The sequence below is a fragment of the Pseudophryne corroboree genome, chromosome 6 (assembly GCF_028390025.1).
Source record: "Pseudophryne corroboree isolate aPseCor3 chromosome 6, aPseCor3.hap2, whole genome shotgun sequence".
Lineage (NCBI taxonomy): Eukaryota > Metazoa > Chordata > Amphibia > Anura > Myobatrachidae > Pseudophryne > Pseudophryne corroboree.
In genome coordinates this window covers 800,782,563-800,810,305 of record NC_086449.1, presented here as the reverse complement: position 1 = coordinate 800,810,305, position 27,743 = coordinate 800,782,563, and the positions used below count along the sequence as shown (strand labels likewise).

The window sequence follows — 27,743 nt, the reverse complement described above, 5'->3', positions numbered from 1 at the left end:
GCTCCAGTATATTTATGTGGAGAGAAGTCTCCAGACTTGATCACACTCCCTGGAATTTTTTTTTCCTGTGTGACTGCTCCCCAGCCTCTCAGGCTGGCATCCGTGGTCACCAGGACCCAGTCCTGAATGCCGAATCTGCGGCCCTTTAGTAGATGAGCACTCTGCAGCCACCGCAGAAGAAATACCCTTGTCCTTGGAGACAGGGTTATCCGCTGATGCATCTGAAGATGCGATCCGGACCATTTTTCCAGCAGATCCCACTGAAAAGTTCTTGCGTGAAATCTACCGAATGGAATCGCTTCGTAAGAAGCCACCATTTTTCCCAGGACCCTTGTGCAATGATGCACTGACACTTTTCCTGGTTTTAGGAGGTTCCTGACTAGCTCGGATAACTCCCTGGCTTTCTTCTCCGGGAGAAACACCTTTTTCTGGACTGTGTCCAGAATCATCCCTAGGAACAGCAGACGTGTCGTCGGAAACAGCTGCGGTTTTGGAATATTTAGAATCCACCCGTGCTGTCGTAGAACTACTTGAGATAGTGCTACTCCGACCTCCAACTGTTCTCTGGACCTTGCCCCTATCAGGAGATCGTCCATCTTCTTTGAAGAAGAATCATCATTTCGGCCATTACCTTGGTAAGGACCCGGGGTGCCGTGGACAATCCAACCGGCAGCGTCTGAAACTGATAGTGACAGTTCTGTACCACGAACCTGAGGTACCCTTGGTGAGAAGGGCAAATTGGGACATGGAGGTAAGCATCCCTGATGTCCCGGGACACCATATAGTCCCCTTCTTCCTGGTTCGCTATCACTGCTCTGAGTGACTCCATCTTGATTTGAACCTTTGTATGTAAGTGTTCAACTATTTCAGATTTAGAATAGGTCTCACCGAGCCGTCTGGCTTCAGTACCACAATATAGTGTGGAATAATACCCCTTTCCTTGTTGTAGGAGGGGTACTTTGATTATCACCTGCTGGGAATACAGCTTGTGAATTGTTTCCACTACTGCCTCCCTGTCGGAGGGAGACGTTGGTAAAGCAGACTTCAGGAACCTGCGAGGGGGAGACGTCTCGAATTTCCAATCTGTACCCCTGGGATACTACTTGTAGGATCCAGGGGTCCACTTGCGAGTGAGCCCACTGCGTGCTGAAACTCTTGAGACAACCCCCCCCACCGCACCTGAGTCCGCTTGTACGGCCCCAGCGTCATGCTGAGGACTTGGCAGAAGCGGTGGAGGGCTTCTGTTTCTGGGAATGGGCTGCCTGCTGCAGTCTTCTTCCCTTTCCTCTATCCCATGGCAGATATGACTGGCCTTTTGCCCGCTTGCCCTTATGGGGACGAAAGGACTGAGGCTGAAAAGACGTTGTCTTTTTCTCCTTTATACGGCAATACTTCCATGTGCCGTTTGGAATCTGCATCACCTGACCACTGTCGTGTCCATAAACATCTTCTGGCAGATATGGACATCGCACTTACTCTTGATGCCAGAGTGCAAATATCCCTCTGTGCATCTCGCATATATAGAAATGCATCCTTTAAATGCTCTATAGTCAATAAAATACTGTCCCTGTCAAGGGTATCAATATTTTCAGTCAGGGAATCCGACCAAGCCACCCCAGCGCTGCACATCCAGGCTGAGGCGATCGCTGGTCGCTGTATAACACCAGTATGTGTGTATATACTTTTTAGGATATTTTCCAGCCTCCTATCAGCTGGCTCCTTGAAGGCGGTACCGCCACTTGTTTTGATAAGCGTGTGAGCGCCTTATCCACCCTAAGGGGTGTTTCCCAACGCGCCCTAACTTCTGGCGGGAAAGGGTATACCGCCAATAATTTTCTATGGGGGGAAACCCACGCATCATCACACACTTCATTTAATTTATCTGATTCAGGAAAAACTACAGGTAGTTTTTTCACACTCCACATAATACCCTTTTTTGTGGTACTTGTAGTATCAGAAATATGTAACACCTCTTTCATTGCCCTTAACAAGTAACGTGTGGCCCTAAAGGAAAATACGTTTGTTTCTTCACCGTCGACACTGGAGTCCGTGTCTGTGTCGACCAACTGAGGTAAAAGGACGTTTTAACGCCCCTGACGGTGTTTGAGACGCCTGGACAGGTACTAATTGGTTTGCCGGCCGTCTCATGTCGTCAACCGACCTTGCAGCGTGTTGACATTATCACGTAATTCCTTAAATAAGCCATCCATTCCGGTGTCGACTCCCTAGAGAGTGACATCACCATTACAGGCAATTGCTCCGCCTCCTCACCAACATCGTCCTCATACATGTCGACACACACGTACCGACACACAGCACACACACAGGGAATGCTCAGATAGAGGACAGGACCCCACTAGCCCTTTGGGGAGACAGAGGGAGAGTTTGCCAGCACACACCAAAAACGCTATAATTATACAGGGACAACCTTTATATAAGTGTTTTTCCCTTATAGCATTTTAATATATATATAGTCATATCGCCAAATAAGTGCCCCCCCCTCTCTGTTTTAACCCTGTTTCTGTAGTGCAGTGCAGGGGAGAGCCTGGGAGCCTTCCCACCAGCATTTCTGTGAGGGAAAATGGCGCTGTGTGCTGAGGAGAATAGGCCCCGCCCCCTTTTCGGCGGGCTTCTTCTCCCGTTTTTCTGAGACCTGGCAGGGGTTAAATACATCCATATAGCCCCCAGGGGCTATATGTGATGTATTTTTAGCCAGAATAAGGTACTATCATTGCTGCCCAGGGCGCCCCCCCCCAGCGCCCTGCACCCTCAGTGACCGTTGCTATGAAGTGTGCTGACAACAATGGCGCACAGCTGCAGTGCTGTGCGCTACCTTATGAAGACTGAAAAGTCTTCTGCCGCCGGTTTCTGGACCTCTTCACTTTTCGGCATCTGCAAGGGGGTCGGCGGCGCGGCTCCGGGACGAACCCCAGGGTGAGACCTGTGTTCCGACTCCCTCTGGAGCTAATGGTGTCCGGTAGCCTAAGAAGCCAATCCATCCTGCACGCAGGTGAGTTCACTTCTCTCCCCTAAGTCCCTCGATGCAGTGAGCCTGTTGCCAGCAGGACTCACTGAAAATAAAAAACCTAACAAAACTTTTACTCTAAGCAGCTCTTTAGGAGAGCCACCTAGATTGCACCCTTCTCGGCCGGGCACAAAAATCTAACTGAGGCTTGGAGGAGGGTCATAGGGGGAGGAGCCAGTGCACACCACCTGATCCTAAAGCTTTTACTTTTGTGCCCTGTCTCCTGCGGAGCCGCTATTCCCCATGGTCCTGACGGAGTCCCCAGCATCCACTAGGACGTCAGAGAAACCCTGATATCGATGCACATCACTTCCTGCCAGCATCGCACGCTTCCCCGCGTACTGGGAAACCTTGCAATGTCGGCAGTACCGTAAGTGCCCGCTATGTGGGCAGTGTGTGGTGATGCCTGGCAGTTCATTATACCCAATAGTTGCACCCGTGGAGATAATATCCAAATACCCTACTTGGGAATCAAGCTCATAAAGTCACTGGTGTGTGTCGGCAATGCCGACCAATCTGCTGCCTGTAGCAGCCTAACTCTTATGGGGGAATTCAAACATTTTTTTGCGCCTGATCTTCTGTCTGAATCGATGGGGTGATATTTAGTTGTTTGTACCGCCAGGCGCAAGATACTTGGCAACCATTCCTTATCACGCATGTTGCATCCAAATGCACCAGTATAGCCAAAGGAGCAGTGTTGGTTCTGAGCTGAAGAGCTTACAATCAGAACTACGTCTGCAGGACTCTGGTATTGAAAGCTTGAAAAACCTCAGGCAAAATAACCGCCAGCCATGGACAGGATCCTAGGCCACATTCAGTCATCATATTTAAGCCTCTATTTACAATTATATTTTACAGTAGACAGTATATGCTATTCATTATCGCAGCCGCTCCTGGTGCTAGGTCATAAGACACCAGTGGTATATACCGAACAGTGTAAAGCCTCACCATATGTGCACTCCTTCCCTGGGTGAGAAGACATTTCCCCAATCCTCCACTGTGAAGGAACGGGAAATGTACAGTACATCGGCCAGAGGGGGTAATTCAGAGTTGATCACAGCAGCAAATTTGTTAGCAGATGGGCAAAACCATGTGCAGTGCAGGTGGGGCAGATGTAACATGTGCAGAGAGTTAGATTTGGGTGGGTTATATTGTGTCTGTGCAGGGTAAATACTGGCTGCTTTATTTTTACACTGCAATTTAGATTGCAGATTGAACACACCCCACCCAAATCTAACTCTCTCTGCACATGTTACATCTGCCCCCCCTGCAGTGCACATGGTTTTGCCCATTAGAGAAAAATGTTGCTGTTGCGATCAGGTCTGAATTAGGCCCATAGACCCCAAAGGTAGAACAAGACTGTATAACAACAGAGGTGGTCTAAAGCAGCCCCAAAGGGGAACTACCTGCAGATCATTTGCATTAAAAAATACATATTGGAAATCCAATTGCCCCTACTAACTCCCCATTAATGAAGTGGTTCTGTTGGCACAAATTCTCCACAGCGGGTCCTTGCCTTCACATATATCAGTGATGTTCTACCTTTTCTGGGATTACATATGATTTGCCGGCAGACGGGATACCGGCTGTCAGTATTTCAACAGTGGCATCCCAGAATGCCGGCAGCAGTGCGAGCGCTAAGAATTCCCTTGCGGGCTTGCTGCGCTCACCACAGGTTCTATTTCCCACTCTATGGGGGTCGTGGACACCCACAAGTGGGAATAGCCCTGTTGCGCCTGTATTCCGGCTGTCGGCATTGACGTCTGTCGGGATTCCGGCGTCAAATTAACCGCTTCCCCTTTTCCGCTCACCGCCTGTTCTTACTTTCTGCCGTACCTGAACCTTGTACTTTGAGTTTGCATTTTGTGATTTTTCCTTTGTGCAACTCGTACCTGTACCCTCCTGTGTCTCCTTTTTCTTTTTTTTTCTGTACCCCCATGTTTTTTTTAGAAATCTAATCAAAAGTATTATTATAAAAAATAAAATAAAAAACATATTGGGGATATGTAATAGGTTTTCTAGACCAGTCAAGAAACGAAGCAGCTACAGAAACCAAATTAAATGATTTTACTATTACAACATATTTCAGGAGGAAAAAGAAGAAGACAGGTTAGCGGACAGGATACAGGCTGAGGTCCTAGAAGTGTATGAGGAATGCAGCCGCACCGTGGTCCTAATACCGGCCACTACTGCGGACAGATAGGGCACTACAACCTGAAGACCACCCCAGAATTCAATGTATATACAGATCATCCCTTTGGTCCCCTTGCAATAACTGGATCCATCCGTCACTTGTGCAGCTAAACATTTGTGAAATACACAACCGGAATATAGTCAAAATGTTGCAATTCAGAACGTCGGCGTGGATGTTATGTGGACATTTAAAATTTCGACGATGTTGACAGCCCACGATGTCCACATCCCGTATTAGTGTCAGATTGCGGTTAGGCTGCTTTTAGGGTTAGGGCTCATATTCAATTAAAACATTATGTCAACATGCTGCCTAGCGACATTCACAGTGTCGACATTAAGTCAATGTCAAACTTTCACATGACATTCTGGTGTCAACATTTTGTACTCCACCCAAACAGTGCAGGTGCTATTAGAGAACAAAGAAGCAATAACCACAAGGTTATTAAGTTTAGAAGACATCTAAGACAAACGGGTCCCGGAACATTAATAGCAGAGTAGATAGGACTATTGTTTTCTGATGTCTCTGAGCCACCTAAGGCCCGTACTCACCGGCAGATGTGGGGAGAGATGTGTGCTGAGCGAACCGCTCAGCACACATCTCTCCCCCATCTCAGCACAGCGCGATGTATGCTGAGCGAGGGGGGGGGAACGGGGCGCTCATTTCACCCAGCGGGTGAAATGAGCGACCTGCTAGATTGAGAGTGCATGCAGGCCAATCTAGCACCAGCGATAGCGATGCGCGGGGCTGCGAATCACTATTGCTGGGGGGGTACACACGGAGAGATCATGCTTAAAATCTAAGCAATCTAGTCAGATTGCTTAGATTTTGGGCTGGGATCGCTCCGTGAGTACCCCCCTTTAGAGGCATTGCAAAGCCAATTAAAGGCAGGTTTCATTCCCAGGCCCAACTGCATTGTCAAGAGACCTAGGGAAAACAAAATGGCAAATGGCTTGCATGCAACACATTATTTGGGCCCAAATGTATTAAGGGGGGTATTCAATTAGCAACGCTTTTTTCGGCTAGCTGAAAAAATGGCATTCATTTGACCCTGGGTATTCAATTGTGGGCATTTTTGCCCATTTTTTTTATCACTTTTCACCCATGCCTTTTCCCTTTCTCTTGTGCCGAATTGGCATGGGTGAAAACAGACCAAAAAACCAGTGAATTCGCCGATCCACTTGGGTTTTTGCTAGAGATGAGCGGGTTCGGTTCCTCGGAATCCGAACCCGCCCGAACTTCAGTTTTTTTTACACGGGTCCGAGCGACTCGGATCTTCCCGCCTTGCTCGGTTAACACGAGCGCGCCCGAACGTCATCATCACGCTGTCGGATTCTCGCGAGGCTCGGATTCTATCGCGAGACTCGGATTCTATATAAGGAGCCGCGCGTCGCCGCCATTTTTCACACGTGCATTGAGATTCATAGGGAGAGGACGTGGCTGGCGTCCTCTCCGTTTATAGAGATTCGAGAAGAGAGTGAGACAGAGAGAGACACAGTAGTAATTTTGGGGAGCATTAGGAGGAGTACTACTACTACTAGTACTTGCTGAAGTGATAGAGAGAGATAGTGTGACTGTATTATCTGACTTGTGGGGGAGACACTGACAGTGGGGAGCAGTTAGAGTCTGAGAGCAGGACTCAGGACTCAGGAGTACATATAACGTACAGTGCACACTTTTGCTGCCAGAGTGCCAGCCACACTGCCATTGTTTGTGACCACACTGACCACCAGTATAATATATATTGTGATTGTCTGCTTAGGACTCAGGAGTACTACTTGCAAGTTGCTGATAGTGTGACCAGTGACCTGACCACCAGTTTAATAATCACCACCAGTTTATGAGTTTAATATATATATATATATATATAATTGTATATAATATATATATAATATTGTATAGCACCTACCCGTGTTTTTTTTTCTTTTTCTTTCTTCTTTATACATACTACTATAGTAGCTTACTGTAGCAGTCTGCGGTGCTGCTGAGCTGACAGTGTCCAGCAGGTCCGTCATCAGTCATTACATAATAAATATATAATATATACCTGTCCGGCTGCAGTACTAGTGATATTATATATACATATATATTGATTTCATCTCATTATCATCCAGTCTATATTAGCAGCAGACACAGTACGTTAGTCCACGGCTGTAGCTACCTCTGTGTCGGCACTCGGCAGTCCATCCATAATTGTATACCACCTACCCGTGGTTGTTTTTTTTTTCTTTCTTCTTTATACATACTACTATAGTAGCTTACTGTAGCAGTCTGCGGTGCTGCTGAGCTGACAGTGTCCAGCAGGTCCGTCATCAGTCATTACATAATAAATATATAATATATACCTGTCCGGCTGCAGTACTAGTGATATTATATATACATATATATTGATTTCATCTCATTATCATCCAGTCTATATTAGCAGCAGACACAGTACGTTAGTCCACGGCTGTAGCTACCTCTGTGTCGGCACTCGGCAGTCCATCCATAATTGTATACCACCTACCCGTGGTTGTTTTTTTTTTCTTTCTTCTTTATACATACTACTATAGTAGCTTACTGTAGCAGTCTGCGGTGCTGCTGAGCTGACAGTGTCCAGCAGGTCCGTCATCAGTCATTACATAATAAATATATAATATATACCTGTCCGGCTGCAGTACTAGTGATATTATATATACATATATATTGATTTCATCTCATTATCATCCAGTCTATATTAGCAGCAGACACAGTACGGTAGTCCAGGGCTGTAGCTACCTCTGTGTCGGCACTCGGCAGTCCATCCATAATTGTATACCACCTACCCGTGGTTGTTTTTTTTTTCTTTCTTCTTTATACATACTACTATAGTAGCTTACTGTAGCAGTCTGCGGTGCTGCTGAGCTGACAGTGTCCAGCAGGTCCGTCATCAGTCATTACATAATAAATATATAATATATACCTGTCCGGCTGCAGTACTAGTGATATTATATATACATATATATTGATTTCATCTCATTATCATCCAGTCTATATTAGCAGCAGACACAGTACGGTAGTCCACGGCTGTAGCTACCTCTGTGTCGGCACTCGACAGTCCATCCATAAGTATACTAGTATCCATCCATCTCCATTGTTTACCTGAGGTGCCTTTTAGTTGTGCCTATTAAAATATGGAGAACAAAAATGTTGAGGTTCCAAAATTAGGGAAAGATCAAGATCCACTTCCACCTCGTGCTGAAGCTGCTGCCACTAGTCATGGCCGAGACGATGAAATGCCAGCAACGTCGTCTGCCAAGGCCGATGCCCAATGTCATAGTACAGAGCATGTAAAATCCAAAACACCAAATATCAGTAAAAAAAGGACTCCAAAACCTAAAATAAAATTGTCGGAGGAGAAGCGTAAACTTGCCAATATGCCATTTACCACACGGAGTGGCAAGGAACGGCTGGGGCCCTGGCCTATGTTCATGGCTAGTGGTTCAGCTTCACATGAGGATGGAAGCACTCAGCCTCTCGCTAGAAAAATGAAAAGACTCAAGCTGGAAAAAGCACCGCAAAGAACTGTGCGTTCTTCGAAATCCCAAATCCACAAGGAGAGTCCAATTGTGTCGGTTGCGATGCCTGACCTTCCCAACACTGGACGTGAAGAGCATGCGCCTTCCACCATTTGCACGCCCCCTGCAAGTGCTGGAAGGAGCACCCGCAGTCCAGTTCCTGATAGTCAGATTGAAGATGTCAGTGTTGAAGTACACCAGGATGAGGAGGATATGGGTGTTGCTGGCGCTGGGGAGGAAATTGACCAGGAGGATTCTGATGGTGAGGTGGTTTGTTTAAGTCAGGCACCCTGGGAGACACCTGTTGTCCGTGGGAGGAATAGGGCCGTTGACATGCCTGGTGAAAATACCAAAAAAATCAGCTCTTCGGTGTGGAAGTATTTCAACAGAAATGCGGACAACATTTGTCAAGCCGTGTGTTGCCTTTGTCAAGCTGTAATAAGTAGGGGTAAGGACGTTAACCACCTCGGAACATCCTCCCTTATACGTCACCTGCAGCGCATTCATAATAAGTCAGTGACAAGTTCAAAAACTTTGGGTGACAGCGGAAGCAGTCCACTGACCAGTAAATCCCTTCCTCTTGTAACCAAGCTCACGCAAACCACCCCACCAACTCCCTCAGTGTCAATTTCCTCCTTACCCAGGAATGCCAATAGTCCTGCAGGCCATGTCACTGGCAATTCTGACGAGTCCTCTCCTGCCTGGGATTCCTCCGATGCATCCTTGAGTGTAATGCCTACTGCTGCTGGCGCTGCTGTTGTTGCTGCTGGGAGTCGATCGTCATCCCAGAGGGGAAGTCGTAAGCCCACTTGTACTACTTCCAGTAAGCAATTGACTGTCCAACAGTCCTTTGCGAGGAAGATGAAATATCACAGCAGTCATCCTGCTGCAAAGCGGATAACTGAGGCCTTGACAACTATGTTGGTGTTAGACGTGCGTCCGGTATCCGCCGTTAGTTCACAGGGAACTAGACAATTTCTTGAGGTAGTGTGCCCCCGTTACCAAATACCATCTAGGTTCCACTTCTCTAGGCAGGCGATACCGAGAATGTACACGGACGTCAGAAAAAGACTCACCAGTGTCCTAAAAAATGCAGTTGTACCCAATGTCCACTTAACCACGGACATGTGGACAAGTGGAGCAGGGCAGGGTCAGGACTATATGACTGTGACAGCCCACTGGGTAGATGTATGGACTCCCGCCGCAAGAATAAGCAGCGGCGGCACCAGTAGCAGCATCTCGCAAACGCCAACTCTTTCCTAGGCAGGCTACGCTTTGTATCACCGCTTTCCAGAATACGCACACAGCTGAAAACCTCTTACGGCAACTGAGGAAGATCATCGCGGAATGGCTTACCCCAATTGGACTCTCCTGTGGATTTGTGGCATCGGACAACGCCAGCAATATTGTGTGTGCATTAAATATGGGCAAATTCCAGCACGTCCCATGTTTTGCACATACCTTGAATTTGGTGGTGCAGAATTTTTTTAAAAACGACAGGGGTGTGCAAGAGATGCTGTCGGTGGCCAGAAGAATTGCGGGACACTTTCGGCGTACAGGCACCACGTACAGAAGACTGGAGCACCACCAAAAACAACTGAACCTGCCCTGCCATCATCTGAAGCAAGAAGTGGTAACGAGGTGGAATTCAACCCTCTATATGCTTCAGAGGTTGGAGGAGCAGCAAAAGGCCATTCAAGCCTATACAATTCAGCACGATATAGGAGGTGGAATGCACCTGTCTCAAGCGCAGTGGAGAATGATTTCAACATTGTGCAAGGTTCTGATGCCCTTTGAACTTGCCACACGTGAAGTCAGTTCAGACACTGCCAGCCTGAGTCAGGTCATTCCCCTCATCAGGCTTTTGCAGAAGAAGCTGGAGACATTGAAGGAGGAGCTAACACAGAGCGATTCCGCTAGGCATGTGGGACTTGTGGATGGAGCCCTTAATTCGCTTAACAAGGATTCACGGGTGGTCAATCTGTTGAAATCAGAGCACTACATTTTGGCCACCATGCTCGATCCTAGATTTAAAGCTTACCTTGGATCTCTCTTTCCGGCAGACACAAGTCTGCTGGAGTTCAAAGACCTGCTGGTGAGAAAATTGTCAAGTCAAGCGGAACGCGACCTGTCAACATCTCCTCCTTCACATACTCCCGCAACTGGGGGTGCGAGGAAAAGGCTCAGAATTCCGAGCCCACCCGCTGGCGGTGATGCAGGGCAGTCTGGAGCGACTGCTGATGCTGACATCTGGTCCGGACTGAAGGACCTGACAACGATTACGGACATGTCGTCTACTGTCACTGCATATGATTCTCTCACCATTGAAAGAATGGTGGAGGATTATATGAGTGACCGCATCCAAGTAGGCACGTCACACAGTCCGTACTTATACTGGCAGGAAAAAGAGGCAATTTGGAGGCCCTTGCACAAACTGGCTTTATTCTACCTAAGTTGCCCTCCCACAAGTGTGTACTCCGAAAGAGTGTTTAGTGCCGCCGCTCACCTTGTCAGCAATCGGCGTACGAGGTTACATCCAGAAAATGTGGAGAAGATGATGTTCATTAAAATGAATTATAATCAATTCCTCCGTGGAGACATTGACCAGCAGCAATTGCCTCCACAAAGTACACAGGGAGCTGAGATGGTGGATTCCAGTGGGGACGAATTGATAATCTGTGAGGAGGGGGATGTACACGGTGATATATCGGAGGATGATGATGAGGTGGACATCTTGCCTCTGTAGAGCCAGTTTGTGCAAGGAGAGATTAATTGCTTCTTTTTTGGTGGGGGTCCAAACCAACCCGTCATTTCAGTCACAGTCGTGTGGCAGACCCTGTCACTGAAATGATGGGTTGGTTAAAGTGTGCATGTCCTGTTTATACAACATAAGGGTGGGTGGGAGGGCCCAAGGACAATTCCATCTTGCACCTCTTTTTTCTTTAATTTTTCTTTGCGTCATGTGCTGTTTGGGGAGTATTTTTTGGAAGGGCCATCCTGCGTGACACTGCAGTGCCACTCCTAGATGGGCCCGGTGTTTGTGTCGGCCACTAGGGTCGCTTATCTTACTCACACAGCTACCTCATTGCGCCTCTTTTTTTCTTTGCGTCATGTGCTGTTTGGGGAGGGTTTTTTGGAAGGGACATCCTGCGTGACACTGCAGTGCCACTCCTAGATGGGCCCGGTGTTTGTGTCGGCCACTAGGGTCGCTTATCTTACTCACACAGCTACCTCATTGCGCCTCTTTTTTTCTTTGCGTCATGTGCTGTTTGGGGAGGGTTTTTTGGAAGGGACATCCTGCGTGACACTGCAGTGCCACTCCTAGATGGGCCCGGTGTTTGTGTCGGCCACTAGGGTCGCTTATCTTACTCACACAGCTACCTCATTGCGCCTCTTTTTTTCTTTGCGTCATGTGCTGTTTGGGGAGGGTTTTTTGGAAGGGACATCCTGCGTGACACTGCAGTGCCACTCCTAGATGGGCCCGGTGTTTGTGTCGGCCACTAGGGTCGCTTATCTTACTCACACAGCTACCTCATTGCGCCTCTTTTTTTCTTTGCGTCATGTGCTGTTTGGGGAGGGTTTTTTGGAAGGGACATCCTGCGTGACACTGCAGTGCCACTCCTAGATGGGCCCGGTGTTTGTGTCGGCCACTAGGGTCGCTTATCTTACTCACACAGCTACCTCATTGCGCCTCTTTTTTTCTTTGCGTCATGTGCTGTTTGGGGAGGGTTTTTTGGAAGGGACATCCTGCATGACACTGCAGTGCCACTCCTAGATGGGCCAGGTTTTTGTGTCGGCCACTAGGGTCGCTTAGCTTAGTCATCCAGCGACCTCGGTGCAAATTTTAGGACTAAAAATAATATTGTGAGGTGTGAGGTATTCAGAATAGACTGAAAATGAGTGGAAATTATGGTTTTTGAGGTTAATAATACTTTGGGATCAAAATGACCCCCAAATTCTATGATTTAAGCTGTTTTTTAGTGTTTTTTGAAAAAAACACCCGAATCCAAAACACACCCGAATCCGACAAAAAAAATTCGGTGAGGTTTTGCCAAAACGCGGTCGAACCCAAAACACGGCCGCGGAACCGAACCCAAAACCCGAAAAATTTCAAATGCACATCTCTAGTTTTTGCCAGTGCCAAATTTTTCGACCAGTCGAAAAATCAGCCCGGGAATTGAATAGGTCGAATGTAAATTCGACCTAAAAACGGGACATATACTAAGTAGTGATAAAAGTGTAGAAGTTGCCGATGGCAACTAATCAGCATTGATGTAACAGTTATAATTTGCATACTATAAACATATACAGAGCAGCTGATTGGTTGCCATGGGTAACTTCTCCACTGGATCACTTCTCCACTCTTATCACTGCTTAGTATATGTCCCCTAAGAGTGATATATGACCAGCCAACCAGCTCCTAACTGCCATGTCACAGGCTGTGTTTGAAAAAATAAGAATTTACTTACCGATAATTCTATTTCTCATAGTCCGTAGTGGATGCTGGGGACTCCGAAAGGACCATGGGGAATAGCGGCTCCGCAGGAGACTGGGCACAAAAGTAAAAGCTTTAGGACTACCTGGTGTGCACTGGCTCCTCCCCCTATGACCCTCCTCCAAGCCTCAGTTAGGATACTGTGCCCGGACGAGCGTACACAATAAGGAAGGATTTTGAATCCCGGGTAAGACTCATACCAGCCACACCAATCACACCGTACAACTTGTGATTTGAACCCAGTTAACAGCATGATAACAGAGGAGCCTCTGAAAAGATGGCTCACAACAATAATAACCCGATTTTTGTAACAATAACTATGTACAAGTATTGCAGACAATCCGCACTTGGGATGGGCGCCCAGCATCCACTACGGACTATGAGAAATAGAATTATCGGTAAGTAAATTCTTATTTTCTCTAACGTCCTATTGGATGCTGGGGACTCCGAAAGGACCATGGGGATTATACCAAAGCTCCCAAACGGGCGGGAGAGTGCGGATGACTCTGCAGCACCGAATGAGAGAACTCCAGGTCCTCTTCAGCCAGGGTATCAAATTTGTAGAATTTTGCAAACGTATTTGCCCCTGACCAAGTAGCTGCTCGGCAAAGTTGTAAAGCCGAGACCCCTCGGGCAGCCGCCCAAGATGAGCCCACTTTCCGTGTGGAATGGGCTTTTACAGATTTTGGCTGTGGCAGGCCTGCCACAGAATGTGCAAGCTGAATTGTACTACAAATCCAACGAGCAATCGTCTGCTTAGAAGCAGGAGCACCCAGCTTGTTGGGTGCATACAGGATAAACAGCGAGTCAGATTTTCTGACTCCAGCCGTCCTGGAAACATATATTTTCAGGGCCCTGACTACGTCCAGCAACTTGGAATCCTCCAAGTCCCTAGTAGCCGCAGGCACCACAATAGGCTGGTTTAAGTGAAATGCTGAAACCACCTTCGGGAGAAATTGAGGACGAGTCCTCAATTCTGCCCTGTCCGTATGAAAAATTAGGTAATGGCTTTTATAGGATAAAGCCGCCAATTCTGATACACGCCTGGCTGAAGCCAGGGCTAACAGCATAACCACTTTCCATGTGAGATATTTTAAGTCCACAGTGGTGAGTGGTTCAAACCAATGTGATTTTAGGAATCCCAAAACTACATTGAGATCCCAAGGTGCCACTGGAGGCACAAAAGGAGGCTGTATATGCAGTACCCCCTTGACAAACGTCTGAACTTCAGGAACTGAAGCTAGTTCTTTTTGGAAGAATATTGACAGGGCCGAAATTTGAACCTTAATGGACCCTAATTTGAGGCCCATAGACAGTCCTGTTTGCAGGAAATGCAGGAATCGACCCAGTTGAAATTCCTCTGTAGGGGCCTTCCTGGCCTCACACCACGCAACATATTTACGCCAAATACGGTGATAATGTTGTACAGTTACATCCTTCCTGGCTTTGATCAGGGTAGGGATGACTTCATCTGGAATGCCTTTTTCCTTCAGGATCCGGCGTTCAACCGCCATGCCGTCAAACGCAGCCGCGGTAAGTCTTGGAACAGACATGGTCCCTGCTGGAGCAGGTCCTTTCTTAGAGGTAGAGGCCACGGGTCTTCCGTGAGCATCTCTTGAATTTCCGGGTACCAAGTCCTTCTTGGCCAATCCGGAGCCACGAGTATAGTCTTTACACCTCTCCTTCTTATGATTCTCAGTACCTCGGGTATGAGAGGCAGAGGAGGGAACACATATACTGACTGGTACACCCACGGTGTTACCAGAGCGTCCACAGCTATTGCCTGAGGGTCCCTTGACCTGGCGCAATATCTGTCCAGTTTTTTGTTGAGGCGGGACGCCATCATGTCCACCTTTGGTTTTTCCCAACGGTTCACAATTATGTGGAAGACTTCTGGGTGAAGTCCCCACTCCCCCGGGTGAAGATCGTGTCTGCTGAGGAAGTCTGCTTCCCAGTTGTCCACTCCCGGAATGAACACTGCTGACAGTGCTATCACATGATTTTCCGCCCAGCGAAGAATCCTTGCAACTTCCGTCATTGCCCTCCTGCTTCTTGTGCCGCCCTGTCTGTTTACGTGGGCGACTGCCGTGATGTTGTCCGACTGGATCAACACCGGCTGACCCTGAAGCAGAGGCCTTGCCTGACTTAGGGCATTGTAAATGGCCCTTAGTTCCAGGATATTTATGTGAAGTGACGTTTCCATGCTTGACCACAAGCCCTGGAAATTTTTTCCCTGTGTGACTGATCCCCAGCCTCTCAGGCTGGCATCCGTGGTCACCAGGACCCAATCCTGAATGCCGAATCTGCGGCCCTCTAGGAGATGAGCACTCTGTAACCACCACAGGAGAGACACCCTTGTCCTTGGAGACAGGGTTATCCGCTGATGCATTTGAAGATGCGATCCGGACCATTTGTCCAGCAGATCCCACTGAAAAGTTCTTGCGTGGAATCTGCCGAATGGAATCGCTTCGTAAGAAGCCACCATCTTTCCCAGGACCCTTGTGCATTGATGCACTGACACTTGGCCTGGTCTTAGGAGGTTCCTGACTAGGTCGGATAACTCCCTGGCTTTCTCCTCCGGGAGAAACACCTTTTTCTGTACTGTGTCCAGAATCATCCCTAGGAACAGCAAACGTGTCGTCGGAATCAGCTGCGATTTTGGAATATTTAGAATCCATCCGTGCTGTCGTAGTACTACTTGAGATAGTGCTACTCCGACCTCTAACTGTTCTCTGGACCTTGCCCTTATCAGGAGATCGTCCAAGTAAGGGATAATTAAGACGCCTTTTCTTCGAAGAAGAATCATCATTTCGGCCATTACCTTGGTAAAGACCCGGGGTGCCGTGGACAATCCAAACGGCAGCGTCTGAAACTGATAGTGACAGTTCTGTACCACAAACCTGAGGTACCCTTGGTAAGAAGGGCAAATTGGGACATGGAGGTAAGCATCCTTGATGTCCAGAGACACCATATAGTCCCCTTCTTCCAGGTTCGCTATCACTGCTCTGAGTGACTCCATCTTGAACTTGAACCTTTTTATGTAAGTGTTCAAGGATTTCAGATTTAAAATGGGTCTCACCGAGCCGTCCGGCTTCGGTACCACAAACAGCGTGGAATAATACCCCTTTCCCTGTTGTAGGAGGGGTACCTTGATTATCACCTGCTGGGAATACAGCTTGTGAATGGCTTCCAATACCGCCTCCCTGTCGGGGGGAGACGTTGGTAAAGCAGACTTCAGGAACCGGCGAGGGGGAGACGTCTCGAATTCCAATTTGTACCCCTGAGATACTACCTGCAGGATCCAGGGGTCCACTTGCGAGTGAGCCCACTGCGCGCTGAAATTCTTGAGACGGGCCCCCACCGTGCCTGAGTCCGCTTGTAAGGCCCCAGCGTCATGCTGAGGACTTGGCAGAAGCGGGGGAGGGCTTCTGTTCGTGGGAAGAGGCTGTCTGCTGCAGTCTTTTTCCCCTTCCTCTGCCCCGGGGCAGATATGAGTGGCCTTTTGCCCGCTTGCCCTTATGGGGACGAAAGGACTGAGCCTGAAAAGACGGTATCTTTTTCTGCTGAGAGGTGACCTGGGGTAAAAAGGTGGATTTCCCAGCCGTTGCCGTGGCCACCAGGTCCGATAGACCGACCCCAAATAACTCCTCCCCTTTATACGGCAATACTTCCATATGCCGTTAGGAATCCGCATCACCTGACCACTGTCGCGTCCATAACCCTCTTCTGGCAGAAATGGACATCGCACTTACTCTTGATGCCAGAGTGCAAATATCCCTCTGTGCATCTCGCATATATAGAAATGTATCCTTTAAATGCTCTATAGTCAATAATATATTGTCCCTGTCCAGGGTATCAATATTTTCAGTCAGGGAATCCGACCAAGCCACCCCAGCACTGCACATCCAGGCTGAGGCGATTGCTGGTCGCAGTATAATACCAGTATGTGTGTATATACTTTTTAGGATATTTTCCAGCTTCCTATCAGCTGGTTCCTTGAGGGCGGCCGTATCAGGAGACGGTAACGCCACTTGTTTTGATAAGTGTGTGAGCGCCTTATCTACCCTAGGGGGTGTTTCCCAACGTGCCCTAACCTCTGGCGGGAAAGGGTATAATGCCAATAATTTTTTAGAAATTAGCAGTTTTTTATCGGGGGAAACCCACGCTTCATCACACACCTCATTTAATTCATCTGATTCAGGAAAAACTACGGGTAGTTTTTTCACACCCCACATAATACCCTTTTTTGTGGTACTTGTAGTATCAGAAATGTTCAAAACCTCCTTCATTGCCGTGATCATGTAACGCGTGGCCCTACTGGAAAATACGTTTGTTTCCTCACCGTCGACACTGGAGTCAGTGTCCGTGTCAGTGTCTGTATCGACCTGAGGTAACGGGCGTTTTATAGCCCCTGACGGTGTTTGAGACGCCTGTACAGGTATTAACTGATTTGCCGGCTGTCTCATGTCGTCAACAGTCTTTTGTAAAGTGCTGACACTATCACGTAATTCTTTCCATAAGACCATCCAGTCAGGTGTCGACTCCCTAGGGGGTGACATCACTAACACAGGCAATTGCTCCGCCTCCACACCATTTTCCTCCTCATACATGTCGACACAACGTACCGACACACAGCACACACACAGGGAATGCTCTGATAGAGGACAGGACCCCACTAGCCCTTTGGGGAGACAGAGGGAGAGTTTGCCAGCACACACCAGAGCGCTATATATATATATATAGGGATAACCTTATATAAGTGTTTTTCCCTGATATAGCTGCTGTATATATTTATCTGCCAAATTTGTGCCCCCCCTCTCTTGTTTTACCCTGTTTCTGTAGTGCAGGACTGCAGGGGAGAGTCAGGGAGCCTTCCTCCAACGGAGCTGTGAGGAAAAAATGGCGCCAGTGTGCTGAGGAGATAGGCTCCGCCCCCTTCTCAGCGGCCTTTCTCCCGCTTTTTTATGGAAAAATTGGCAGGGGTTAAATGCATCCATATAGCCCAGGAGCTATATGTGATGTATTTTTTGCCAAAAAAGGTATTTTTATTGCGTCTCAGGGCGCCCCCCCCAGCGCCCTGCACCCTCAGTGACCGGAGTGTGAAGTGTGCTGAGAGCAATGGCGCACAGCTGCGGTGCTGTGCGCTACCTTATTGAAGACAGGACGTCTTCTGCCGCCGATTTTCCGGACCTCTTCAGTCTCCTGGCTCTGTAAGGGGGCCGGCGGCGCGGCTCTGGGACCCATCCATGGCTGGGCCTGTGATCGTCCCTCTGGAGCTAATGTCCAGTAGCCTAAGAAGCCCAATCCACTCTGCACGCAGGTGAGTTCGCTTCTTCTCCCCTTAGTCCCTCGGTGCAGTGAGCCTGTTGCCAGCAGGTCTCACTGAAAATAAAAAACCTACTTTAAACTTTTACTCTAAGCAGCTCAGGAGAGCCCCTTAGTATGCACCCTTCTCGTTCGGGCACAAAAATCTAACTGAGGCTTGGAGGAGGGTCATAGGGGGAGGAGCCAGTGCACACCAGGTAGTCCTAAAGCTTTTACTTTTGTGCCCAGTCTCCTGCGGAGCCGCTATTCCCCATGGTCCTTTCGGAGTCCCCAGCATCCACTAGGACGTTAGAGAAATGACAGTGAGGAAGCGGATTGGTTGATACTTTATCACTCACTCTTTATCCGTCTCCATTTTATCACTTTTTAAGGCTTAATACATTTGGGCCTTGGTAACCATGGAGCCAATCCTACCATGTGCCAATATGTCCAACAGCCATTCTGAAATAATGGAGAACATTTCTGAAAACTATACCAAAATAAAGTTGCTGTTTCTCATAGCAACCAGATGTTTTATTTTTAGAGCACCCATTGTATTCAAGTTTTTTGTGGGTTTTTTCTAGACTGGGCATGTGGAAAGGCAAAAAGATGACACCTAGCCAAACGGAGTAGCAAATGGTAACAGAAGCACAGAATATTTCCGCATACTAAAAAAAAAAAATCACGGCCGTGTAGCCCAGTGCCGCGCTGCAGGGAGAGAGGTGCCTGGCCTGGGGGATGGCTGTTATAAGGTACCTGCCAGCCCCGCCTGCTGTAGCTGCCGCACTGCTCCCCGTAGCCCGACGCACCACTCCCCATAGCCCGCCGCACCACTCCCCCATCTCCTCACCTCAATCCAAGTTTTTTAAAGTCGGATTGAGATTGTCGGAAAGGTGGCCAAAATCTGTCGGATTTGGCCCCGTTTCTGACAGAAGCACGCGGATTGGCGGCTATTCCATCGATCCATGTGTTTTCCGACAAGTCGGGAATTCCCGACTTGTTGGGAAAAAACTGCTCCTATTAAATAGGTCGGAACCCCTTCCGATTTAAATCAGTCAAAAAACTGCCGTCTTTCCAAAAAGACGGCAGTTTCCAACTCTTAATGAATATACGACTATACACTTAATATACAAAGCTTTCATTAGCTATTCATGAAAAACAATAAAAAGACTCTGGAAGTTAGATACAGATGGCAATTACAAATTACCTAAAAAAAACATAACACTTTGAGTGTGCTATACAGATATTTTGCGGATTATTTGGCACAATAAAATATGTTACATATTACACACCAACCAAAACAAGAGGAACAACATTATCAGTCCGTTTATCACTAGGACAAACCACTAATAGGGAAAAGTTACAATTTAAAAACCAATCTGTAAAAAACGGTCTTTAGCTTCTGTAGTAATTGGGGAGGGGGTGGTCTTCCGTTTTTGTCGATGTTAAAGCATAACGTGGAAAAATAATCCCCATTAGTGATCAGTGGCTTCTCCTGTATGTGATAATTGTAACGTGTGGGCTACAAGATGTGTTAGCTGAACGAGAAATCTCTCATTAACAACTTGACATTGTGTTAAGAAGTCTGGCAGAACAACAGAACGAGCCTTTTATCACTGTGAGCTCTGAGACAACCTGTAATCGGCATTATGGAACATTTCACAATTAAACGGATCTGACACGTGATAGGCCACCGAGAATTAGCTGGGGATGGATGCATGAAACAGTTTTATTAGAACGTTTGTATCAACTAGTGGTATGTACAGTACAACAATGGTTTATGATGGCTGCAAGTCAAGTTGGTCTGCGGGATAGCAGGGAAATCCCGCTGGGCCCACCCAGCGTTGGCTTTGCAAGCACATGAGGTTATGCAGATACTGTGATCTCAGGCAATACACTCTACTAGGCAGAGGGAAGGCCAATACAACGCTCCAGTGCTCCGATGCTTGTTACTAGGACAAAGGCGGCTCTTTGTAATACCAAATGAAAGGAGCTTGCGGGACAGGAGCAGGCAGGGCCGTCTTAACAGCAGTGTAGGCCCCTGGGCACAGCAATGCACTGGGCCCCCTACCCATCCTCTAGCAGTAGGGGTCGGGGGTGCTTCAGCGGCAGCTTTGATGTACCGTGTACGGTATGGGGTGTTCTATCTTCCACTCAGCATGTAGGACCTGGAGCAGTAATTTCTACTAATTACTCCTTTACTGTGCAGATGGGGCTAAACTGTAGAAGGGGGCATTGGGATGAATGAAGAAGCCCCTAGTACATGACTTCCAGGGTGGTAGGGGGTGTTTAATACACAGGGGAGGAGTGGATAGTGGAGTGGGCTTAATATTTATCAATTTCTGGTGGGAGGGCAGCTTGCTTAACTGCAGATATCTCAAGTTCCTGAAAATGTATTTCTTAGCTTTGAATGGGATAAAAAAAAACTAGAGAGTTCCACCTTTCAGGAGGTTCTGGGGACTTGGGGATCAAAGTTCAGGAGCCAGAGCAATTCACCAATGAAAGTCTAAAACTGCATACCAGGTGTGTGGAGCTGGAGCAGGGACCAGCTGCTTGAAGGCTGATATCTCTGGTTCTGGGCATAGTACAGACAAGCTGCCAGTGTCCACCAAAAGGGGAGAGTCCCAGATTTAGGATTATATTCAGAAGAATTCTAAGCCAGACAGAACCCGAGATATCTGGCTGGGAAGAGCAATTAACAGGTTTGGATGGGGACCACTGCTTTCAAGTCGGATATCTCTGGTTCCCTAGGGCCGATTTACAAAAATCTGGTGGCCCTGGAAAGAGGGGACCCTCAGCTATCAGCCTAGGACCCTTATACTACTGGGGCCCTTGGGCAAGAGCCCATTGAGCCCATACGAAAAGACGGCCCTGGGAGCAGGGTGTAAGAATGTAGCGGAACACAGCCAGAGGGGGCGTGTACTATTAACTGGGGTGTACTAAATCATACTTGCCTACTCTCCTGGATCGGCTGGGAGGCTCCCAAAAAATCGTGTGGCGCTCCTGGCTCACCGGAAAGGTAGGCAAGCCTCCCAGAGCTGGACGCAGCCCGCCCGCAGCGCCCGTGAAAATGGGCGATATGGGGAGGCCGATGATGCGATTTGTTGTGAATCGCGTCATCATAACCCCGGCCCCCGCTTTTCAATGCCGGTAATGTGGGCATTGCATAGCGGGACGTGACCGCGATGATGCGATCGCATCTCCACGCCCCCCGGACAGCCCCCCTGTTCAGTCGACCTGGCTGCTCGCTCCCGAAGGGAGCTGCCTGAAAGTCGACAAGCCTGTACTAAATATTAGGTGGGTGTACTAGGGGCCCACTCTATATTTGTCTGTTTGTTATAACCCAGTCTTGTTTTATGACTGTTTTGTTCCCAATTGAAAAGCGAAATACATGTCAATAAATAAACAACCGATGACTGTATATGCCAAATGTTACAGGCTAGGTGGCGCTAGTTTGACTTTAGGAGCGTCCCCTACAGGACTGGAAAGAGGTGAGGGCAGCTTGGAGAGCTCAGAATAGAATAGGCCACAGTGAGATGATGATCAGAGAGCTTATTGTGAAGTCAGTGTGTGACCTGCATTTATGAGAAATATATATGTACTATTTACTCTATTCCTATGTCTTTTAAAAAACCCAACAACTATATATAGCACATTTATTGCTTTTATAAAGAGCGACACCTAAACATTTGATCTACTAACAATTATATTTATTATTACTAAAGATTTTCTTTGCAATTGTTGGAGGTACGAATAACATAAACTGCCTGCCAGGGGAGCTCAGGTGGGAAATGATCTAGAACCACTGCACCAGTGCTGGGGGTGTGAATAACATAAACTGCCTGCCAGGGGGTCCTCAGGTGGGAAATGATCTAGAACCACTGCACCAGTGCTGGGGGTGTGAATAACATAAACTGCCTGCCAGGGGGTCCTCAGGTGGGAAATGATCTAGAACCACTACACTAGTGTTAGGGGTATGAATAACATAAACTGCCTGCCAGGGGGTCCTCAGGTGGGAAATGATCTAGAACCACTGCACCAGTGCTGGGGGTGTGAATAACATAAACTGCCTGCCAGGGGGTCCTCAGGTTGGAAATGATCTAGAACCACTACACTAGTGTTAGGGGTATGAATAACATAAACTGCCTGCCAGGGGGCACTCAGGTGGGAAATGATCTAGAACCACTACACTAGTGTTAGGGGTATGAATTACATAAACTGCCTGCCAGGGGGCACTCAGGTGGGAAATGATCTAGAACCACTGCACCAGTGCTGGGGGTATGAATAACATAAACTGACTGCCAGGGGGCACTCAGGTGGGAAATGATCTAGAACCACTACACTAGTGTTGGGGGTATGAATAACATAAACTGCCTGCCAGGGGGCACTCAGGTGGGAAATGATCTAGAACCACTACACTAGTGTTGGGGGTATGAATAACATAAACTGCCTGCCAGGGGGCACTCAGGTGGGAAATGATCTAGAACCACTGCACCAGTGCTGGGGGTACTAATAGTGTAAATGCCCTGTTAGGGGGCACTCGGGTGGGAAATGATCTAGAACCACTGCACCAGTGCTGGGGGTTATAATATTGTAAATGAGCTGCCAGGGGGTCCTTAGGTGGGAAATGATCTAGAACCACTGCACTAGTGTTGGGGGTACTAATAATGTAAATGACCTGTTAGGGGGCACTCGGGTGGAAAATGATCTAGAACCACTGCACCAGTGCTGGGGGTTATAATAATGTAAATGAGCTGCCAGGGGGTCCTTAGGTGGGAAATGATCTAGAACCACTGCACTAGTGTTGGGGGTACTAATAATGTAAATGACCAGGTGGGAAGTGATCTAGAACCACTGCACTAGTGTTGGGGGTAATAATAATGTAAATGACTTGCCAGGGGTCCTCAGGTGGGAAATGATCTAGAACCACTGCACTAGTGTTGGGGGTACTAATAACATAAACTGCCTGCCAGGGGGCACTCAGGTGGGAAATGATCTAGAACACTGCACTAGTGCTGGGGGTACTAATGTAAATGACCTGCCAGGGAATCCTCAGGTGGGAAATGATCTAGAACCACCGCACCAGTGCTCTAGCTGCCTGTGCTTACCTTTCTGAAGTCTTTTTTTGAGACTTTTCCATTTGGCTGTCTATTGCAGGCAAGAAAACTTTCCTTTAGCGTAAAACTGTGCTTCGTTATGCAGTCCTTCAGCTTGTCCATCACCTCATCAACAGCAATGTTCCTGATAAAGTGACTGGCTTGATGTTCAATCTCTCTCATTCTTAAATTAATGGGAACAGCGCAGGTTAGTACAGGACGGCCATTAACTCTTTCAGCTCAGCTAACCAAATCATTCTGGATTTAGAACACCATGGTGTATATCTACTGAACAGTGGCTTTGCTGGATTTAACAGGGAAATAACAATAAATACAAACCAAGGACATTTTGAACACAGCAGTTACAACCGCAGAGAATCACCATTGTTGGAAAGGCAATGTCTTAGTTTAATTGATATTACAGCAAAAATAATTAGAGCCGCATGCCCACATAGATTATTTTGCTTTAAATAGAAAATTAAGGGGGTTATTCAGGTTGCATCACTAATCGATGTGACCGATATAACCCAGGCAGCGGCACTGTGCACGCAGTTAATGCGCGAAGTTAATGCGATTGGGTTGCATTAAATGCGAGTGCCTCTGCCTGATTGACAGGCAGAGGCGTTTTGCGGAGCAGCAACCGAGCGTTTTTGGGATGGTGTCAGGGAAATGGGGGCGTGGCCGGCGGCGTTTGTGGGGTGGCTGCGTGTCGTCACATGCAGTTGCTCCGAAAAAATGGTGGCGGGACCCCTGCCGACATGCACAGTGTCTGCGACCACGCTGTAATTACAGTGTGATCTCAGCATATCATGTGAAGTTAGAGATGTGAGAAGGGCAGGCATAATACATTGAAAATAGAGCTCACACGAACATTATAAAGACTCTTTGCTTACTATGGGGGTCATTCCGAGTTGATCGCTCGCTCGCTAGCAGTTTTTAGCAGCCGTGCAAACGCTATGCCGCCGCCCACTGGGAGTGTATTTTAGCTTAGCAGAAGTGCGAACGTTTTTATCGCAGAGCACCTACAAAAAATTTTTGTGTAGTTTCAGAGTAGCTCAATACCTACTCAGCACTTGCGATCACTTCAGACTATTCAGTTCCGGATTTGACGTCACACACCCGCCCAGCGTTCGCCCAGCCACGTCTGCGATTTCCCTGGCACGCCTGCGTTTTTCCGAACACTCCCTGAAAACGGTCAGTTGCCACCCAGAAATGCCCACTTCATGTCAATCACTCTGCGGCAACCAGTGCCACTGAAATGCATCGCTAGACTCTGTGCAAAACTACATCATTCATTGTGCCCGTACGTCACGCGTGCGCATTGCGCCGCATACGCAGAACTGCCTTTTTTGGCCTGATCGCTGCGAACAAATGCAGCTAGCGATCAACTCAGGATGACCACCTATATACTGTAATTTGCCATGTGACTGTGGTTGCTATGACAATGTGTAAGCTGTAGAATTGGACCGTTTTAAATCTTAAAGCAATTTAGGTTTTTACATTTTTTTTTTCTTGGTACGTAATCTAGGTTTGTTGGTACTTAATGAAGGGCTACTATTATATCTTGGGAAGCAGGCAATATTCCATTTCTCATGGTAGTTTGATGACATCATTCTATTACCGTCTTCATACAAAATATATTATTGTGTTGCTAAAGCAGAATGGTATCTGGTACTGTATGTTAATACTGAAAACATCCTCATTATAAAAAGTCTGTTTAATGCAAACAGAAATCTGTCCTTATATTTTGACTGAATACTTTCGTAAAATAAAGTGGTGATGAAATACATTTCAGCCTTAAATATTTTCAATAACTTGATATCCCTAAAAACTGCAGAAATTACTATTGTATTATAATCCTCCCACATAGATAGAAACATCAAGGTAGACTATGTTCTGAGGGAACAAAATGTATAGGGTGCGGTTCGGAGGGTCGACCACACTTAGATCGACAGTGTCTAGGTCGACCAATATTGGTCGACAGCAAATAAGTCGACATCCAAAATAGACAGAGAGACGGGGGAGGGGGTTGCAAATCCCACCCCTAAATTTCCCTTCAGCACACTAAAAATTACCTGCTGTATCCATACCTGAACATATCTGGTAATAGAAATTCAGAGAATTATTCACACATGTTTGCAAAAACATGTTTAGCTGCTGAGCCACTTCACGGCTTCTCCGATATCAGCAGTCCTAACACTACATAATAGCAGTGCCCACATAGGGCCATGTGATTTGTCACAGTAGGCCTCATGATAAAGGCTATTACTAAAGTCTAAAACACATCCAGACAGAGAGCTAACTTACCCGGGAGCCACCCACAGGATCTCCCGTTGGCACTACAAGGAACAGCATGCCTTCCAAATACTGCTCCCATTCAATGCCACTCGCACACAAGCAGACAAACAATGGTAGTTGCTCGGACATTCCTGGAGATAATTATCTATCAGGTGCTGTACATAATTATATCCAGGAATGACTGAGCAACTACCATTGTTTGTCTGCTTGACATCCAAAATAGGTCAACATGATAAAAGGTCAACATGAGGTTGTTGATTTTTTTTTAAATTGTGTTGTTTTCTTCGTAGAGTGACCGGGAACTCCAATTAGTGCACCGTGTCTTCCCGCATGGCTCGCTTCGCTCGCCAGGTTACCGTTCCTAATTGTGTTCCACGTGGATCATAAAGTATGAAAAAGTTCAAAAAGTGAAAAACTCATGTCGACCTTTAGTCACGTCGACCTAGAACATGTCAACTTAGTGACCATGTCAACCTAGAAACCCTGTCGGCCTAATGCATGTCGACCAATAGTGATCGATCTAGTGACTGTCGACCTAAGTGTTGTCTACCTAGAGACCGGATACCGAAATATAATTAGTCAATGCCTACTCAGTACAGGTAACAAGGAGGCACAGGGAAGGACAAGAAATGGGTGTCTATTTGGTGGTGGTGGTGGTGGTGGTGGTGGTGGTGGTGGGTATCCGTTCACATGGTTGACCATGTTATGGTCGACAGTCATTAGGTCGACCACTATTGGTCGACATTGACATGGTCGACATGGACACATGGTCGACACATGAAAATGGTCGACCCGTGAAAGGTCGACACATGAAAAGGTCGGCATGAGTTTTTTAACTTTTTTTCCTTTTGGGGAACTTTTCCATACTTTACGATCCACATGGACTACGATTGGAACGGTAAAGTGTGCCGAGCGAAGCGGTAGCGGAGCGAAGGCACCATGCCCGAAGCATGGCGAGCGAAGCGAGACACCAAAAAAAGTTAAAAAACTCATGTCGTCCTTTTCATATGGCGACCTTTCATGTGTCGACCATTTTCATGTGTCGACCATGTGTCCATGTCGACCATGTCAATGTCGACTAATAGTGGTCGACCTAATGACCGTCGACCATAACATGGTCGACCATTCATACCGGAACCGTGGTGGTGGTGGGGGGGGGGGGTTACTTTTGAAAGTGTTCCCCACTGCATTGCTGTGACTTATCCTGAAGGAAATATACTTTCATTGAATGTTTTTATCTGTAGGACAATGAGATGCATGTATTGTAGGTCCTATTGTATTCTCATCACAGTTTAGTTACCTGTCAGAATGATCAGTCTGTCTTAATTCCTCTTGGAACTGGTTTCTGTCCAGAATGACTGTGCTTACACCATTTAAGTCATCGGCGTGACAGACAGACACTCCCAAATTGCGCAGGAAATCCACGTACGCGATGCAGTCAGAAGAGCCACAGCCATAGCGATCACAAATCCTGAGATGAAACAGAAAGATAACGCGTGTTCACAGAAACACTGGGGGGTAAATTTACTAAGGTGGGAGATTTTTAGAACTGTTGATGTTGCCCATAGCAACTAATCAGATTATATCTATTATCTGCTAAAAGCAGCTAGATAAATGGTATTTAGAATCTGATTGGTTGCCATGGGCAACATCACCAGTTCTAAAAATCTCCCACCTTAGTAAATTTACCCCTGGGTGTTTATGCCATTTTTGCAACAAACTGAAACAGATGTATTTTAAGAACGGAGAGGGCCTGTATGCAGCGCCCCCTCCTCCCAAGTGCAGCAGAGACGTCTCC

The 27,743-nt window shown here is 47.3% G+C and overlaps 1 protein-coding gene across 3 annotated transcripts in view; it reads right to left on the bottom strand.

Moving 5' to 3' along the window:
- Nucleotides 1–27,743, bottom strand: part of EFCAB6 (EF-hand calcium binding domain 6) — a 411,320-nt gene that overhangs the window by 103,294 nt on the left and 280,283 nt on the right. For all 3 annotated transcript variants that reach the window (XM_063928921.1, XM_063928922.1, XM_063928923.1), the window contains 2 exons: nt 27,246–27,416; nt 23,660–23,831 (listed from right to left, as the gene is read on the bottom strand). In XM_063928921.1, the coding sequence (XP_063784991.1) occupies nt 23,660–23,831; nt 27,246–27,416 (343 nt within the window). The remainder of the gene's footprint in view (nt 1–23,659; nt 23,832–27,245; nt 27,417–27,743) is intronic.